The sequence below is a fragment of the Macaca mulatta genome, chromosome 13 (genome assembly GCF_049350105.2).
Source record: "Macaca mulatta isolate MMU2019108-1 chromosome 13, T2T-MMU8v2.0, whole genome shotgun sequence".
NCBI lineage: Eukaryota > Metazoa > Chordata > Mammalia > Primates > Cercopithecidae > Macaca > Macaca mulatta.
In genome coordinates this window covers 6,611,110-6,630,247 of record NC_133418.1, presented here as the reverse complement: position 1 = coordinate 6,630,247, position 19,138 = coordinate 6,611,110, and the positions used below count along the sequence as shown (strand labels likewise).

The following is a 19,138-nucleotide window of genomic DNA, read 5'->3' as shown; positions in this document are numbered from 1 at the left end:
TCAGGCAGTAACGATGGCAGATGGACTAAGGTACAGCAGGTGACCAAAGGCTGAGAAGACTGAGATTACCTTAAGGGCTGATGGTCCCATGGCCACCTTCAGAACATGCCTTCCTACAAGGGACATTCTCTCCTGGCCTCCTCCCACAACCCAGCCTATCTAAATTTCAACCAGGGTTTGATTCCTGGCTCAAGTTCCATAGCTTCCATTATAAGTTTTCTCTGAGCAGCCTGCAGGCTCACTTATGTCACTCATTTGGCATATTTCCATAGAAACCACACACCTCTGATGTGTAAGCCTTGTCTCTCCAACCTGATCATCTGTAATCCCAGCTGACTAAACGCTAAATAAATGCTGTTGAGGTAAACTGCATACATTTGATTCGACAATGCTATATTCAAGAGTATATCCTAAGGAAATAATCAGCAAAATGTATGAAAGATCTATACATAAATACGTTCACTGTGATGGTGTTTATAATGGCAAATTGGGAAGAACCTGAAAGTCGAACAGCTGGCTAAAGTAAGTATGGCACAGCGCTATTAGAGACTCTATGAAGGCATTTAAAATGATGAAGCAGACCCCATACATATTTAAAAAGATGTTTTGCTACATGAAAAAAGAATGTCAAGAGCACTATGACGACATGTTTGGAAATAATTCCATCACTTCCACAACCAAAAATCATGAAAAATCTCCATACAGTACTCTGTGAGGGTCAAACATATATACTTGGAAGGATATATACCAAAGTGATAACTGACTACCTCGCTGCAATAAAGTTTGCTTTTTCTTCAACATTTTCTGTATTGAAAGTTTTACAATGAACATACATTTTTTAAATTTAAAATTTTTATTTTAAAAGTCAACATATTTGTCCATTCAATAATTCAGCTCCTGCTCCTTTTTTTTTTTGAGATGGAGTCTTGCTCTGTCGCCCAGGCTGGAGTGCAGTGGCGCCACCTCGGCTCACTGCAAGCTCCACCTCCCAGGTTCACGCCATTCTCCTGCCTCAGCCTCCCGAGTAGCTGGGACTACAGGCGCCGCCACCTCGCCCGGCTAATTTTTTTTGTATTTTTAGTAGAGATGGGGTTTCACCGTGTTAGCCAGGATGGTCTCAATCTCCTGACCTTGTGATCCACCCGCCTCGGCCTCCCACAGTGCTGGGATTACAGGCATGAGCCACCGCACCTGGCTCCTCCCTTTTTAAAAAACTGGGGTAAAATTCACTTTACATAAAACTCATCCTTACTTTTTAAAGCAGTTTCTTCCTCCATGTGCCCAATTAACATGACTATATTACTGTTTTCCGTTCACCAGATTCAGAAATGTCCTGATTTCTTTTAGAGGGGATGAGGATTTTTAACTCAATTATACCAACTGTCATCCTCTCTCCATATGCAATCATTTTAGCTCAATTTTGTTAAATCCACATTGTCATGATGAAAGTTAAGCACGTATTACTCATTAAAAACCATGTGGGATTCCTTCCACCTCCCTCTTGTGATGACCCTGTTTCCTGGATCCCATGACTTCTTTGCTTAGTGTGGTCCCTCTTTAGGATGGGAACACATCCTCCACTAGCTTCCGGAGAAAAGAATGCAGGGGAAGTAAATTTTTGCTGTACAACTCTGTGCAGCTGAAACAAGTTCCTTCCTACCCTCACATTTGACTGATAGTCTGGTTGGGCAGAGAATTCTGGGTTGAAAATATAATTAAAGGTGTTGTCTCACTGTCTTCCAGTTTCCAGTGTCCCTGAGACATTCCATGCCAGTTTTATTCCTGATCCTTGGGTATGATCTGTTTTATTTTCTTCCTGGAACTTTTTAGGATCTTCATTTTATTCTCTATGATCTGAAATTTCACCACAGCATATCTTGCTATGGGTCTCTCTCATCGTTGTGCTGGGCCTTGGTAGACATTTTTAACCTACAGACACATTCTTCAGTTCTCGGAGATTTCCTCTTTCTTTGCATTTCCTCCCTTACATTCTCTTCTGTTTTTTCTTCTAAATATTGGGCCTTCTGGATTTACTCTCAAAATTTCCATTTCTATTTCTTACCCATTTTCTATTTTGTTTTTAAAATCTTACTTTCTGGAAGAATTCCTTGACCAACTTCCAAACTTTACAGAATTTTTTAAATTTTGTCTATCATATTTTAAATATCTAAGATTGTTCTTGTTCTTCAATTGTTCTTTTTACCTTTATAGTGTCCTGGTTTTGTTTTATAGATATACTATGTTTTCTTGAGTATATAAATTATAATTCTTTTTTTTTTTTTTTTTCGAGACAGAGTTTCGCTCTGTTGCCCAGGCTGGAGTGCAATGGTGCAATCTCGGCTCACTGCAACCTCCACCTCCTGGCTTCAAGCTATTCCCGTGCCTAAGCCTCCTGAGTAGCTGGGATTACAGGCACCCGCCATCATGCCTGCCTAATTTTTGTATTTTTGTAGACACAGGGTTTCACCATGTTGGCCAGGCTGGTCTTGAACTCCTGACCTCAGGTGATCCGCCCACCTCGGCCTCCCAAACTGCTGGGATTACAGGAGTGAGCCACCACACCTGGCCAACATAAATTATAATTTCTTTGGAACTTTCTGCAATGTCTCAGTTTCTTCCAAATTCTATTTTTTGTTTCTTTTTCATTATTATTTTTTAGAGACAGGGCATCCCTCTGTGACCCAATCATAACTCGCTGTAGTCTCAAACTCCTAGGCACAAGGGCGCCCTCCACCTCAGCCTCCTCAGTAGCTGGGAATACAGGTGTGTGCCACCACAGCCAGGTACGTTTTTTTTTTTTTTCTTTTTTTTTAGAAACAGGGTCTTGCTATGTTGCCCAGGCTGCTCTCAAACTCCTGGCCTCAAGCAGTCCTCCTGGCTTAGCCTCTCAAAGTGCTAGGATTACAGATGTGAGCTCCTGTACCCGGCCAGTAGTGTACTTACACTTTAAAGGGTTTTGCAATTTGTCCAAGTCTTTTGGGGCTGGGGGGTGCTTAACCACCTTGATCTTCTTTGTCTCTCAAACAAGCAGTAGAATCCTCATGTAGCACAGGAGGAAACTGTTCCAGCAAGGTCGAGTGGCAGGCTCAAGGCCACGTGGTTAGCCTGGCATGGTCAAGGCTGGAATCCAGGTCATCTGACTCCCCAGGAGGTGCCTCTTTTATGTCACATCACCTCTTGGACATTGGTGCCAGGCCACCAACTCATGTTGACTAAGGAATGGGAAAAGGGGAGCGGAGTGCTGGGTAGCACTGGGCTCTGATGGAGAGGCGTCTCAGGCCTCTGGGTAAGCACAGGGATGCCACGCATCACTGACCCCAGACTCAGCACATTCTGATCCACTTTTCAGTATATTCTTATTTGATCCTGAGAAAGACAGCACGCAGGTGCCAGTGCTGCCTTTTATACAACAGGGAACTGAGGGCTGGAGAGTGAAACTCAGCCAACACAAGGCCTTGCAGCCGGGGGCAACAAAGCTGAACTCTACGTCCGGTTTGGCCAGCCCCTCCTTCCCTTTCTCCCATTGGGGTGGGGGTAGGGAGGGCCCTGTTGACAGCTCTAGGTGGGCTCACCTCCCTGTCCCCAGCCCCCTGTGCAGAGCACACCCCCAAGGGAGCGGGCCCCACGCTGAGGAGCCAGGAACCTGTGGGCACAGAGCCTCCGAGGTGCCTTCCCGTCCACAGAAGTTGACAGCTGTGAGGGCCCCGCCGTCTCAGAAACACTGCGGCAGTGGCGGCGGCAGCAGCAAGCTCTCTGAGACGAGCCCATGCGCTGGTGGTCGTGTTTTTGTGTTCATTTTTAAGTAAAATATTTTTTGAGACAAAAAACAATGAAAGATACCTACCTAAGCTAAATTCTAAAATGGGCTCATCTGGGTCCTGTATATTTCCTGAATAGAAGAGAAATGACAGAAAAATCACCCTTAATAAACTTTTCCCTGTTTTCAGATTAAATGCACAAATAACCCTCTACTTACCCCCAACAACAACAACAACAACAACAACAACAACAAAAACTGCCATGCAAGACAATTTCTTTATTTTAAAAATACTTTGTTTTTGAGATTGCTAAGAAGCCCCTGACCCCACAGCCAAACCCCTGCTTCTCCTGGGATCTACACATCCACAACAGGGAGGGCTTTTACCTCTGCCTGGGCGTGAGCCAGCCAGACACTTGGACATTCCCACACTACCCTGCTGGTGCCCCCCACCACACTGGAAAACGAATGTAGTCAGGCTCCAGCAGAAGCGGTTCACAGGAAGAGGGCTGATGCCCCCCTTCCCTATTTCCTCATTCAACCAAAAGGATGCCAAACCAGGGTACCCTGTAGTCTAGGGTAGTCGTGGGGACTCATTGGGTCCCTCCCAGCACTGCCACAGTGTGGAGCCCACGCGCTGTGAGCTCATACCTGGAGCCCGGTGCAGGCCCTGTGAGGCTCACCTGCCAGAGAGAGGCCCAGCATGTCGGCCGCCACGTCGATGGTGGAAGCCCGCTGCACCGCACGGGCCCTGGCGCCATGGCGAGGGCTGTGCTCTCTTGCTGTCATGATGTCATTGATCCTGGATCAGACCACGCCTGATTACCCGGGAAGCCTTGGCACCGAGCCCTAGTCCGCTAAAGTGGCAGTAGCCCTGAGAAAAGGAGCACTGGTAAGAAATCAGGGGGATGGTGACGAGAGAAACCATGCTCTCATTTAGAAAGAACGTGACCTAACAGGGGCAAGGTACAGGGACAGGGTTCCCCAGCATGTGAGGAACCGGGGTGGACCGTCCGCTGCTCCCCGCCCCTTCCGGTCACTTCTTCCTCCCCACTTCCCAACACAGGGTGTCCATGGGATCGCTTGAGGATGTCCTGTCCTCTTCAATGGAGATATGCCACAGTGAATGACGGTTTTCATATAATCATAAAATATGGCTTTTGAGATTTTCTTGTTCTCTTTATTATGCTCTTCTGTTGGCAAGTCTTGTAGAACCTTTAAAAATTTAAATCAATTCAACACAGCCTCTGTGACAAGGGTAAGGGCTGCAGAAGAGTCTGCTGCCCACGGGCTACATAGAGGTGGCAAAACACTAGCGGGACGAAGCTCAAAACTCTAGCCTGCTGGCTTTCTTCCCGGAGCTGCATAAACTTCACGTGTCTGGGTCTCAGGCTTTGCTTCCCGCAAAGCACGTAATCTAGGCCTAAGCGAAGTGGGGGGTGCTGTGCTGTGGAAAGGGAGGGTTCTGGGTAAAACACTGCCACAGGCTGAGTCAGACGCTTCACATGGCTCCGAGCTCCAGAGCTCACACTCTGCTCTCAGAACTAGGTTAAGCAGCAAGAAGGGAGTTTCAGGTTTTTCCAACCCTATGTGCTACAACTCCTGCTGTCTCTAGAAAGAACCAACCTTTAGAAGTTAAGATAATTAGACTGAGCAATAAGCCTGGTTTAAACACTGTCTCAGGGGTCTTCCTATTTCCAGAGACAGCCCTGCCTTCTCAAACAGTGTCCACGCCCTGTGCCTGAAGGACCTGGGCGCCTGTCCTTGGGTTAATTCACCAAACAACTTACTGGACATGTTTGCTCTCGGACCATGTGGCATTTCTTCATGGAAGCACGTCCAAATCCATCATCTAAAAATAAGAAAGCGAAAACTTAACAAGCTGCTCAAACATGAAGTTCCTGAGACTGCAATGCCTGGAAACGTGGAGAGGCCAAGAGCTAATCCACGTTTGTTTGAGCTCCACATCCCAATCCAACCTTCTGGCTCAGAAATACAAGTTTTGCCCAAACCCAAAATGAATGAGAAAGAGAAAGCACATCTGCCTCTCCCCTGCAGGGCTGATCTGTTGGGGGAGTCTGGGCCTGTCCTAAAGAGCCAAGTGGGCAGCTGGGTGTGGTTTAGGGAGATGAGGAGATGAGAATCTGAGACCAGTTTCCCCACTCACAAACTACAGGCCCTGGGAGAAGCAGCAGGGCTCTCTAAGGCCCTGCCCTTCGGGATGGATGGGCTGCACCCATCTCATGGGGCTGCAATGAAAACCAATGTGCATGAACAGGAGAGGGCTCTGCAAACTCCACTAGGCTCCCACAATACTGCTGCTGCTGGGCCCCCAGGCCCCAGCCAGCCTCAGCACCACAGGGGCTGTTAGGCAGGCCTCAGGGCTTGGCTCATGAGCCATCCCTCTCAAAGCACCAGGGTCGGGGAATCAGATGACAGCAAGAGCAGAGTGCTTAGCCCAAGGCCGACTCAGTGTCTCTTGCAGGCTGTGCTCCTATCCCTCCCATTAGGGGTGCCCAGGGACCTTCAGCCTGGGCATCTCTGCAGGCAGGGCAGTGTCCTGGTGGGGGAGCCACAATAAAAATCGCCAAGGGGAAGATTTGCTGGTGAACGTCAAAGGCACACAAGTGAAGCAATATGCAATGTGACTGGTAAAACAGGAAAGTGCTTACCATACTAACATCTGCTTTTTACAGTAATGCTTGTACACATTAACAAAACACTCACCAAAATGCAAGTGGCAAAAGGTAGGAATTCATAAATGAGGAACACACGTGGTAAACATTTTGAAAAAGTGACCAAACTCATTTAAGTAACACAATGCTAAATATGCTTTCCTTCACCTAAATTAGTCCTCCTAAAGAGTTTTGTTTGTTCTTTAATGAGAATACACATTGCTGGAGGACCTGGGGGAAGCTGTCTAGGACTCTCCTACATTGTTAGTCCATCTTAGAGTACTTCAAACATTCAGAAAGCCATCTGGCATTAATGATCAAAATGTGTAAATGATAACAAAACTCTTGCCAATAGTCTAGAACACGGAAAAGACTACTGGGTAAAAATGCTTATTGTAGCATTACTTATAATAATAAAGCAATCCAAATGTCCAGCTACAGGTAAGAAAAGAATGTTCTGGAACATCCATAAGACACACTATTATCTGGCTATCAAAACGATCATAATATAGCCAATAGACACATAAAAAGTTATTCAACCCCATGCGTCATGAGAGAAATGCAAACTGAAACCATGAGATACCTCTGCACAAGCACTAGAACAGCAAAAATGACACAGACCAACAATACCAAGTGTTGATGAGGATGTGAAGTAACTGGAAGTGACACTCTACTGGTAGAGCGTAAGTAGTCACCCAGGCTGGAAAACTGGCCGTCTCTACTTAAGTTGAACATACACCTACCCTGTGACCTGGCATACAACTCAGACTGGCAGCTGCGAACAGAAACGCACACTTATGCTCACCAAAAGCCTGTAGAGAAGGTTTGGAGCAGCAACGTTCACAGGAGTAAGATACTAGAGACAACCTAAATGTTCGTCAACAGAACAGATGAAACAATGGGATGAGTCTCAGAAACAACGTCAAGGGGAAAAGTTAAGACCGTTCCAGGCAAATCCATTCATATGAAGTTCAAGCACAGGCCAAACGAATCTGTGGCGTTTGGAGTATGGAGAGTGGTCTCCTGAAGGGGTGGATACTGACTGGGGAGAGTGAGAGGGCTTCTGGGGCTCTGGAAATGATCTGGGTGTGACTTACACACAGACTTTACTGTGTGAAATTCACTGAGCTCTACGCAGGTGATTTTTATACCCCAATACAAAGTGTATACAAGACAGCATAGCAAAAAAAAAAAAAAAACAAAAACAAAAAACAAAAAACCACTTACGTCAGTTCTGCATCATGTGTTTTTAAAGAAATAGCCCACCTTTGCTCTGTTTGCAGCCGTTTAAAGAGATACTGTACAGAGGGGAGAGCCAGCAGGAGGCTGCATCAAGACGACAGCCATGCTGGGGGTGTGATCATGGGGAACTGTCTTCCTCCTTCTCTAACGGCCGTCCTCTTGTGTCACTGAAGATTGCAACCCATGCTGGCCAGAGGCAGGGCAGCATCCCAGGCATGATTTCAGCTAGAAGAAAGGGCTCCTCTCTTCTGAACCTCTTTCCAGTGTCTCCAGCCTTCCATTGCCTGCCTTGCCGCCCAGCTCAGCCTGCTAGTGAAGGTGTCCGTCACCCCCTTCAGTTGCGACAGTGGAGACAGGCCACCTAACAGAGGGACACATCTGTACCCCAACATCCTGCCAGCCCACCCCTTTCCACCCTTCCCCGCAGGGTCCCTGCCCACTCTACCTGCCTGCTCTGCCCTTAGGAGGGTGGTTTGTATCTTAGGCGCGGTGAGGTTTCTGGAGATAGAAATACTTCACGGGGTACATCTACAAACCAATTTTACACCTGAGAGAGTTCACAGGCCACAGAAACTTTTAGGTCAAAAAGACCTTAGAAGCACTTCGTAATTATTTGGGGACATTTAATTAGAATCTGCAATTTAAGTCATCAAGGCCCAGAACGCAAAGCTAATTTGCTCAGCTGAACGTGATTTCTCTTCTTGGTCTCATTAATATAAGGAAATTCACCAAGGATTCTTCTATTCCCAAGGTCCTTGTTTTGCCTCCCAGCTCCATTTGAAGACCAGAGCTCATGAAGAGGAAAAACTGCACTTAAGTAGAAGAGGAGACAGACTGTGTGGGAGCTGCCTACGGGGTTGGAATTTTTTCTTGGTGTCAAGAAAAAAAAAAGGAATAATCCAAGAAGTGAGCAGCTCCCATTCCTCACGCTGTGCGGTCACGTGACCCCTCCAACAAGCGGCAGCGGGGCATCAAGTGGACAGCAAACCCTGAGGTTCTATTCCACTTCCCATGATGTCCGTTCCAGCCACGGGGGGCAGGGAAAGGGGTGGTGGAGAGGGCACTGGCAGGACGGGAGGGGTGTTAGGATTCACACAGGACCAGTGAAGTGGCAAGGCCTTCAGCAGCAGCCCTGGGAAAGGTTTGCCAGAGGCCTAGAGGGAGGACTGCAGGCCCCTCCGCCCCAGGAACCTCTCAGGCTCCCCTGAGCTGGAGTTGAGGGGCGAGGATTAACACGTCAGAGCTCCACTTTTGCTTATTCATTGGGGTTCTTCTAACAATAATTTTTAAAAGGAGTTGCACAGATGAGGTCACGGAGCTCAGACAGAGTGATTTTTTTCAAAGTTGCATGGAGATGAAGGATGAACTATCGTTATCAACCCAAAGAAAAAGCCCAGGTGCAATGGGGCCCCTCTCCCTGCCCTACCCACCGGACCCTGTCCTACCCCACCCCGTCCTACCCACCACAGCCTACTGCTGTCACCGCAGCAGCAAATGGGCTGAGAAGCTTCACTGTGCCTCTACTCTCCAAACACAGGCAGCACGAGAGAAAGTAAAATGAAAGGCTGGCATGAAGCTGACCATGAGTCAGGAGTCCCTAAAAAAGAGGCTACTTTACAGGGGCAGAAAGAGGAAAGACTTACTCTCAGAAACCCCAAATCCAGGACAGCTAAAATCATAGACCAGTGAGGTGTCACACCATTCACTGGCACTGAAAGTTACTATTAATAATAACCTCAGAGAGACAAATATCACCTTCCTGCAGACAGACGGGAAGGATACTGCAAAGGATGCGGACGAACCTCCAGCCGGAAGAGGTGCATAGGGCAAGGCATGTGGGAAGGGCGTGGAGCTGCCCTGCCTGCCCTGTGTGCCACTCCCCAGGAACCTCTGCATGCTCAGCTATCCAAAAGCTCCCAGAACTCAGTCCTTTGGAGGTTTGGGGTTTTGTACTTTTTTTCCCCCTTCAGCTTTTAGAGACAGGGTCTTGCTCTGTCTCCTAGGCTGGAGTGCAATGATGTAAGGCTTACTGTAGCCTCGAACTCCTGGGCTCAAGCCATCCACCCATCTCAGCCTCCTGAGCAGCTAGGACTACACGTGTGTGCCACCAAATCTGGATAATAATTAATTTTTTAAAATTACAGATGGGGTCTATGTTGTCCAGGCTGGTCTCAAACTCCTGACCTCAAGCAATAATCCCACCCTGACCTCCCAAAGTGGTGGGATTACAGGTGTGAGCCCTAACACCTGGCCTCCTTTGGGGTCTTTCATGAAAGCTTCATTATAGACATAATTGACTAAATCACTGGCCATTGATCTACAGGCTCAACCTTCAGCCTCTCTCCCCTCCCCAGAGGTGGGAGGGTGGAAGACTGTAAATTCCAGCCCTCTAATCATGGGATTGGTTACCCTGGCAACCAGCCAATCCTAGAGCAATCTAAGAGCCCCCAGCCACCAGTCATCTCACTAGCATACAAAGACACTCCTATCACTCCAGAGATTCTAAGAATACCTCAGGAAAAGAGGGAGGAAGACCAAATACAGATTTCACAATGCCACCCCCCCCAACTCCTGGTGGGGCTCAGGACACCCGGAACACATCCCCTGATCCTCCCCTACTCCCAGTGTTCCCGAGGCCAGCCTTGGACCTCACCACTCTGGACACTCTATGGTGTGAGATGGCTTTAATGTCAAGATGATGGGTTCACTGAAGTGGCTCTACTAGAGCTGCTAATCCAACCTAGAGAGAAAATGTGACCCAATCTCAACCACAGTGTCCCAGACCAGCTCTGTTTCCATAGGTCCCCTAGAGCCAGGTGGAAACTGAGCCTACCCAGAGCTCTACTCAGACCTTGTTTACACCTAACAGGGGTCCTGAGACCCTTGGGGACTTCAGGGCCACCAATTCTTGAAGCCCAGCAAATAAGAGAATGGGCATCTAGGAGGATTTTCTATGACATAGGCACAAACATGGGGATGGGCACAGGGTAACTAAAGTGCAGCCACTGATGATACAAACTGAATGGGCCAGAGCCAGAATGACTGCAGTGACAGGGGTGGGCAGCAGGGACAGGGCAAGACCAACAGAGAGAACAGGAGCAGTAACTCCAGAATGGCCAAGCCCAAGGTGACCAGCAACCTGGAGGCTCCACTCCAAAGACAAGGCAGCACCAGCCTGTGTGTGGGCTTGGCACACCCACTGCCACAACAGCTCATATTCTGCTCCCAAGCATCCACTCAGGTCCGTCACCAGCCGAGGTACATGCTGCACACAGCAAGGACCAGGAAGGCCTGCTTCCAAGTATTCCACAGCAATAGCCAATGGCAACAGAAACTTCCTCTGATTTATATTTGAAATGAATGAGTGAGTGAGTGAATGAATGAATGAATGCCTCTACATAACAAATGAGAACGTTAAGTGCTATGAATCTACTTTTAATGCAAAGCAAATGATAAAACGGGTATGAGAAGAGGAGTGTGTGAACACGGAGTGAGAAGAACACATGAAAACTCATTCTTCCTTAAATATGGCCAACTTGAGGGGGCTGCCCCGGAAGAAGAAGAGAATGGTGAACACTGGAGAAAACTGCCATCTGATGGCAAATGGGAAGGGGTTGTGGCGTGGGCATGGGTCATAAAAGCAAAAGGACTGATTCTGGGAGGTGATGCAGGAGGAGTGAGGCCTAGGATACAGCAGTTGGGGTCCTGGATTCTAATCTGCCCACTATGGAGACTCCTCCAGCGCTGCATGTCCTTCCCCATCCTACGGTGCAAGGGAATAGTGGAAGCAAGCAGGTCTTCCTTTTTTTTTCTTTCAAACAAAAGCCAACTGCTTAGGAAGATCTTCACCTTTTAAACAAAGTAAAGTATGCTTCTCTAGCATAAAACACACACACACACACACACACACACACACACACACACACAAATGCTGTCTCAAAGGCCCAGGTATTAACTAGGATGGAAAGGCCAGATGCTGCAGGAACCAGGACAAGAGTGGAGGGTACCTGGGAGGCCTTCCTCATGCCTCTCCTGAGCTCTGGCTCCCAGCCCACCAGGTCCCCAGCACCCTGGTCCACAGAAGGCTCTTGATACAGTTTGAATGTGTTCTCCTAAAGTTCCTGTGTTGAAAACTTGTCGTCGTAACAGCAGTGGGAGGTGGGGCCTTTAAGAGGTGATTAGGCCATTTGAGGACTCTGTCCTCATGAAGGGATTAATGCTGTTTCTGTAGGAGTGAGCGGAGTGGGTTCCCCATAAACCGGGAGTTTAGCCCAGTTTCCTCTCCCTATCTCTCGTGCTGGCTTCTACCTTCCGCTCTTCCACCATGGGAAGACCCTCACCAGATGCTGGCACCATGCTCCTGGACTTCCCAGTCTCCAGACTGTAAGAAATAAGTTGCTTTTCTTTACAGACTACCCAGGCTGTGGTACGTTGTTAGAGTAGCAGAAAATGGATTCAGACAGGTGTCGACACCTGCCCTTCCGCAAACTAAACCCTTGGATCAACCTGTGAGGCCCAGAGTGGGGCCTCAGGAATCCAACCACTTGCTCAGCTAATCCCACTTCAGATCCCTCCTCCCCGATAGGTGCAAGAGCCGCCAAGCTTCTCCCAGCCTCAGCTTCTGTATAATGGAAATAACACTGGTCTCACTGGGACACAGAGGAGCAAGCACGTATGTGAAGAAACACAGAAAACATTGCACAGAGCTCGGGGCATGCGCTGTCGGCCATGCGAGGTTCTTGCCTTGGCTTTTCCTAACCTCCCCTGAGGCTGGCCCCCACAGCGCTTGTACTGGGGCCATCTGTGAGCCTGGAAGCCCTTTCTCTATAGCTAAGTCTATCTGAATTTTACCCAACTTTCCTACTTTCTCCAGTTCCTCCAACCAGAACTTTTCACCGGTACTTTGCTTGCGGTGCAGTTTACAATCACCAAAAATTAGGCCCAAAAGTTGCTATTGGAAAGGAACATGAGCGCGCAGGCCTGTTCTTGAGGCAATACGGCTTGGTGGCATGGGGGAGGGGAGCCCAGGCAGTGGCATCAGACCTAGTGAGGCACCATGAAGCGTGTGACCTTCCACAGGGTCCCATCTCTGTGCATCAGTTTCCTCACCTGCCCAATGAAGGTACGACCACTGTTGGAAGGAATTCACAGTCCCCCACTCAGAGGAGTGTGAGCGGACCCCGGACGCCTAGGGAAGTGAGGCAGGTGCTCTGTCCCTCCAGGATACAACATCCACGTTCTCAAGGGAAGTGAGGCAGGGGCTCTGTCCCTCTAGGATAGAACATCCATGTTCTCAAGGGAAGTGAGGCAGGGGCTCTGTCCCTCTAGGATAGAACATCCATGTTCTCAAGGGAAGTGAGGCAGGGGCTCTGTCCCTCTAGGATAGAACATCCATGTTCTCAAGGGAAGTGAGGCAGGGGCTCTGTCCCTCTAGGATACAACATCCATGTTCTCAAGGGAAGTGAGGCAGGTGCTCTGTCCCTCCAGGATAGAACATCCATGTTCTCCAGGGGCCGCATCACAGTCCTCTTACACTGGAGAGGTCTTCCTCCTCCTCCCCTCAGAGCTGGGGCCCAGCCCTCTCCCACCTCCCTGGACCTGCACAGGGCAGGAGAGGGTCACTGTGAGGAAAGCTCTGACTCAAAGGACACTTAACACACAAGCATGCTGCAAAACGTCCATGCAGTGCTGCTAGGGCTTAAACACAGGAAAGCAATGTGCTTTAGAAAATCAAGCACAGGGGCCGGGTCATCCCAGCACTTTGGGAGGCCGAGGAGGGCAGATCGCAAGGTCAGGAGATCGAGACCATCTTGGCCAACATGGGGAAATCCCGTCACTACTAAAAATACAAAAACTTAGCCGGGCGTGCTAGCACATGCCTGTAGTCCCAGCTACTAGGAAGGCTGAGGCAGAAGAATCACTTGAACCCGGGAGGCGGAGGTTGCAGAGATCACGCCACTGCACTCCAGTCTGGGCAACACAGTGAGACTCCATCTCAAAAAAAAAAAAAAAAACCAAATTAAATCAAGCACAGGAAGAGAAGTAACATGCTGGCAATGCACATCCCTTCTCACCTGCAGACACAAATGACCTGACTCAGGGCCCCCGAGCTTGTGCTCACTGGGAGATGTTCATTTATCTCTGGCTTCCCATTTCCCAAGCCTTCTGTCTGCCAGTGAAGATGGACAGGTAGCACTGGCAACGAGTTAACTTCGTTTACTTAACTGACATGCCTCATTAGTTTAATAAATGTGTTGACTATTATAATACAGGGCCTGAACCAGAATACATACGCACATCCCAGACTCCGATGGAGGGAGTCAGTCACTGTGCTACAGTCTGAACGTATCCCCCAGAATTCCTATGTTGAAATGTAGCCATCAATGTGATAGTATTAAGAAGCGGGGCCTTTGGGAGGTGATTAGACCCTGAGGGCTCTGGCCTCATGGGTGGGGTTAGTGCTGAAGGAAAGGGCTGGAGGGAACTCGGTGGGCCCTTTTCACCCTTCACCTTTTGTCATGTGAGGACACGGCAAGAAGGCCCTCAGCTGACCCTAAATGCCAGTGCCTTCCCAACATCCACAGGTCTAAGAAATACATTTCTGTTGTTTACCAGTCTCAGTTTTGTTATAGCAGCCTGAACTGACTGAGATACCTGGAAACAAAAGGGCAGACGAGGATGCTCCAGGAGCAAAATAAGCCCAGACCGTTCCAGCCTTCCTCTTCCACCTCACCAGCCCCTCAAGGGTTCCCATCTCAGTAGATGGAGTTCTGTCCCTCCAATTGCTCCAGGCAAGAAATCAAATCCAGGCCTCCTCCTTCTCTCACATGCCACGTCCAATCCATCGACAATTCTATCAGCTCTATCTTCCCCATAAGTACAACTTCAACTCCCTCAGTATCCCAGCTCCCACACCCTGGGAATTTGACCAGTGTCCTTCCCATAGTCCTCAGAGTCTGTGTCCAACAGCAATGATGGGGCCCGTGAATCTCCTAGCAGTGTCTTCACCCTGCGCTTGCCCTGGCCTCTTTGCTGTTTAGACTTTATCTGGTGTGGCCTTTGCATCAGCCACCCTGTCTGGGACTGTCCTTCCTCAGATAACAAGGCAGGCAACTCCCTCACTTCTTTGATGTCCTTCTTGGTTCCCAGCTTCTCCTGGAGGTCTCTGAGACAGCCCAGTTTAGAACTGCAGCTCAGCTCCTTGTGGTTCACCCACACACCATGAAGCTTCAGGGGACTTTCTGTAAGAAGCAGTTTGAAAATAAGTTGCCCTGAAGAAAGTGCTTTAAAATGTTTGTGCTGAGCAAAACAGGTGCTCACAATCTGGGAGATGAGGGAGATGTGTCAATCATCAAAAGCGCAATGTCTGGAAGGTGCCAGGAGCAGCCTGGGGCTGGCGGAGGTCTGCTGGCCGCCTCCCACACCACACACTTCAGCCACTCTTTCCTCAGCACCTCCAATTTCTTGCTTCTGCACCTCATGCTGTTTCTTCTCTGTCAACTGGCAATGTCTTTAACACGGCGGTGCCCAACCTTTTTGGCACCAGGGACTGGTTTTGTGGAAGACAATTTTGGGGGGCTGGTCAAAGGGAGTGGTTTCGGGACCAAACTGTTCCACCTCAGATCATCAGGCATTAGATTCTCTTAAGGAGCACGCAACCCAGATCCCTTGCATGTGCAGTTCACAACAGGGTTTGGCTCCTGTGAGAACCTAACGTCGCCGCTGACTGACAAGAGGTGGAGCTCAGGCAGTAATGTCTGCCACGCAGACCAGTTCCTAACAGGCCACAGGCCAGTACTGGTCTGCAGCCCGGGGACTGTGGACCCCTGCTTTAACAAACAGGTGAGGGTCTATTACGGAGCAGGCCTTAGGGATACAAAGATGATGGGAGGGTTGGTCTAGAGCTACATCACAAAGTGTAACAAAGATAAATGGTGGACAACCTGAGGGCCACAATGGTGGGGACCAAACCTCTTCTGCAGCCTTCCCTTGGGTGAGGGGCTGGCTTGCTACTCTGTCCTTTCCAGGCAGGGGCACCCCTGCGTGCTGCAGCCAGGGATTCTGGGGTTTTTTCTTGAGTTAAATCAACCCAGTGTTCCCACACATGACCCCTCTCACTCCCGCACACCAGGCCTCATTGGTCATTTGATTACCACATCAATTTCCCAATACCACGGACAAAGACGACAGGAACACTGCACATGGCGGTCTGCTGTCAGAGCTGCCTGGTTAGGACTGCAGTCAGCGTGCACCAGGGGCAGCGCGGCTCTCTCTCCTACACCAGGCAAGGACTTTGACAAGTCTCATTTCTTACTCCACGCTCACTTGAAACCACTTGAAGCCCTCACACGATTAACTGAAAGTTTGCCCATCTGTTGTCCAGGAAGGCCTTCCAGCAGTGCCACACAAATTTCTAAATAAGTGTATGAAAGGACCGAGGAAAGCATCCAGTGTTTCAACCCCCTCATCAAAGGAGACATGCTGCTCCAAGAGGGCCAAGAACTGAACAGATAAGGACACGGGCTTCCTGTGATCTGTGGGTTGGGCTTATCTCTGAGTGTGGGTCCACAATAAGGGAGGTATCATCACTCACCCGGGGTTGTTACTCAAAGGTTGGTTCCAGGAGACGCAGCTGGAAGACTGTGGAGCATGAACCCAGTCTGGCTCCTCTATGGTGGAGGCCGGGTGCGGGAGGCTCCAAACCCCAAAGCAGGCTGGGTGTGCCTTATTCATTGCCTAAGATGGTGGTTTCTCTTCCCTTTTCTTCTTCCACCCAAACACAAGGCTGTCAGGCCTGGCCTGGTGCCTGCTCCTGCTTCCCTTGCTCAGAGCTGGCCACCTGGAAGCTGGACCCTGACTTGCCCCAGCCTCTAGAACAGTCTCTAACCCAAGCTCTGCTTCTCTCCTTCTTCCCTTCCGGGAGGGGTGTGGCTACAGCTGCTCATGGCTTCTCACCACAGAATGCAAAGTGGGCAGCCCACATCCCAGCCACTGCAATGTCCTTTGCTTGCCTTACAGTGTTTTGCATTCACCCCATGCCCTCACCATCCACGCCCTCAACCCCGGGGATGCAGTGACAATGCCATCATGGTGAGAACAGTCATGGGAACTCCTTCTAGCCTGACTAAGACACCATAGAGAACAGCCAGGACACTGCGGGGGGGAGCTCAGGCAGGACACTGCGGGGGCGGGGGGAGCTCAGGCAGGACACTGCGGGGGGGAGCTCAGGCAGGACACTGCGGGGGGGTAGCTCAGGCAGGACACTGCGGCGGGGGGAGCTCAGGCAGGACACTGCGGCGGGGGGAGCTCAGGCAGGACACTGCGGCGGGGGGAGCTCAGGCAGGACACTGCGGGGGCGGGGGGAGCTCAGGCAGGACACTGCGGGGGCGGGGGGAGCTCAGGCAGGACACTGCGGTGGGGGAGCTCAGGCAGGACACTGCAGGGGGGGGGAGCTCAGGCAGGACACTGCCGGGGGGGGAGCTCAGGCAGGACACTGCCGGTGGGGGGGAGCTCAGGCAGAAAGGCGTATGTGTCTTGGGAGTCTGGGCTGAGCTAAACACCTCAGCAGGAACATGGCTGAGCTGGCCCACTGACTCCAAGGCTGGCAGCACATGTGGCCCTTCCCCTCCGCTTACCCATGTCCATCATCCTCCCACTCTGCAAATGAGCCAGTCCACACGGTGGGGGCTGCGGCAGCCCCCAACTTTAAACCCTCCAGCTCCAGCCACCAGAGGCCGCCTGCATGTGTGCTCTCCCAGTTCTCTCCAGCTTGAGCCAGGCCCCCCAGGCAGGGGTGGGGGTCACGTTGTAGCATGGGGGCTTCAACACTACCCATGAGCTTGGGTGGGAGACAGCGCCCACAAAGGCGTGGAGCACCACCACCCTTCAATCCATCACAACTTTCAGCAGCCAAACGGAGATTCCCCTACAGCAGGTGTTGCTTCAACTTTAAAAGGAACGGTCAAATAACTCTCATGTTAACTAGATGGCTTTACATTGTAGCAGACACACAACAGAAACACATAATTAGTTATAAACTCTTTTGTTTAGAACATTTAAACTATTGGAAAACTAAAAGTGATCTATAAATTAACACAAGCAAACCCCAACACAAGGATCAGTCACGCACAACCTTGACACTACAGAGGCATAACCAGAAGCCTCTACATCCTCTCCTCTACCGTTGCCCAGCCTGAGGCCAGAAATGGCCAGAATGGCCCCTTCAGGGTCTACCCAGCTATCTGGTCAAAACAGCAGCGGCCAGCGGCCACCATTCCCCAAGAAAGTGAGTTGCCAAGCAGGGCAGAGGAGGCGAATGCGGCCACACCTCCCTGGACTGTGAACGAGGATCAAAGCACCCCAGACCGCAGACTCTCCAAAACGTCGTTTTCCTCCTCTGGATGAAATCAAGATCGCTTCAGGAAACAAACGCAGCTTCAGGGCTTGCTGTGTGAAAACGCAGCCCTGAAAATGCTGAGTTCCTTTCCTTGACTCTCCCTCCCCGTCATAGGGAAGGGCCCGCCTTGTGGGCCACTCCCGGAGGCAAAGTCCAAATGTGCCCAGGACCCCTTCCTCTTGCGAGGAGCAGCCACCATTCCTCCCCTCCGTCTGTTCACAGCATTGCGTTCTCCCAGGACTTCAACAGGATCTGCTGCCAATGCATGCAAGGGATGTGGTTTCTCACAATGCTTCCAAACCACAGAAGAGGGTCAAGACAGGACGAGACCAAGAACTTCTCAGGCCAAGGTGCCTTCCGCCCGCTCACCTGCCTCATCTGGTCTCCATGGGAGGAAATACCTTCTCTAGAGGTCTCTGTAGGTCAAAAACCTCAAGGGGGAAGAAATTTGTCAGTGCGAGCAACAACAACGCGGCTTGCAAATGCTGCCCACGGTTTTTGACGCGCCTGGTCCTCACACCACACCGCTGGGCTGGGAGAGACGGCTGTTCTAGTTTGATGCCTGGGAGCCAGGCACACCATGGTAGAGGGGCTCCCTCAAGGTCAGGAGCAGCAGTCAGGACCTAAAAGCAGGCCTTACTAGTCCAGTGCTCTTTCTGATATGCAGGACAGTGCACAGCACGTTCATTGGACTGCTACCAAATGCTAAGAAAAGGCGTCATCTGTTTCAGCTGTAGAGTTCCTCATTATTTCCCACCCTGTCCCCACCCCTGTCTTCATAAGCATCCCCTGGGGTTACTCAGTCTCTGACTCCATCTCCAGCTTTTCCCATCAAGCAACACCAAACTCCAGTCAGGAAATGGGGCTTCCTGGAGAAGCGAAAGGCAGAACTTTAAGATGAGAGAAGATTATTTTTTGTATCATTCATGTCTGATTTTCTTTTCTTTTTTTTTTTTTTTCTCTGAGACGGAGTCTCGCTCTGTCGCCCAGGCTGGAGTGCAGTGGCCGGATCTCAGCTCACTGCAAGCTCTGCCTCCCGGGTTTACTCCATTCTCCTGCCTCAGCCTC

The 19,138-nt window shown here is 50.1% G+C and overlaps 1 protein-coding gene across 49 annotated transcripts in view; it reads right to left on the bottom strand.

The window, feature by feature from the left end:
* INPP4A (inositol polyphosphate-4-phosphatase type I A) overlaps positions 1 to 19,138 on the bottom strand; it is a 164,154-nt gene that overhangs the window by 80,107 nt on the left and 64,909 nt on the right. For 39 of the 49 annotated variants that reach the window (XM_028831540.2, XM_077958509.1, XM_077958518.1 and 36 more), the window contains exons 2-4: positions 5,548 to 5,609; positions 4,441 to 4,631; positions 3,845 to 3,889 (exon numbers count right to left, since the gene is read on the bottom strand). The exons of 5 other annotated variants lie outside the window; for them this stretch is intronic. In XM_028831540.2, coding sequence (XP_028687373.2) covers positions 3,845 to 3,889; positions 4,441 to 4,546 — 151 coding nt within the window. In that variant the 5' untranslated portion in view covers positions 4,547 to 4,631; positions 5,548 to 5,609. Of the gene's footprint in view, positions 1 to 3,844; positions 3,890 to 4,440; positions 4,632 to 5,547; positions 5,610 to 16,267; positions 16,576 to 19,138 lie in introns of those variants that run through there. 5 more of the 49 variants (XM_077958513.1, XM_077958534.1, XM_077958515.1 and 2 more) reach the window with 2 other exon arrangements.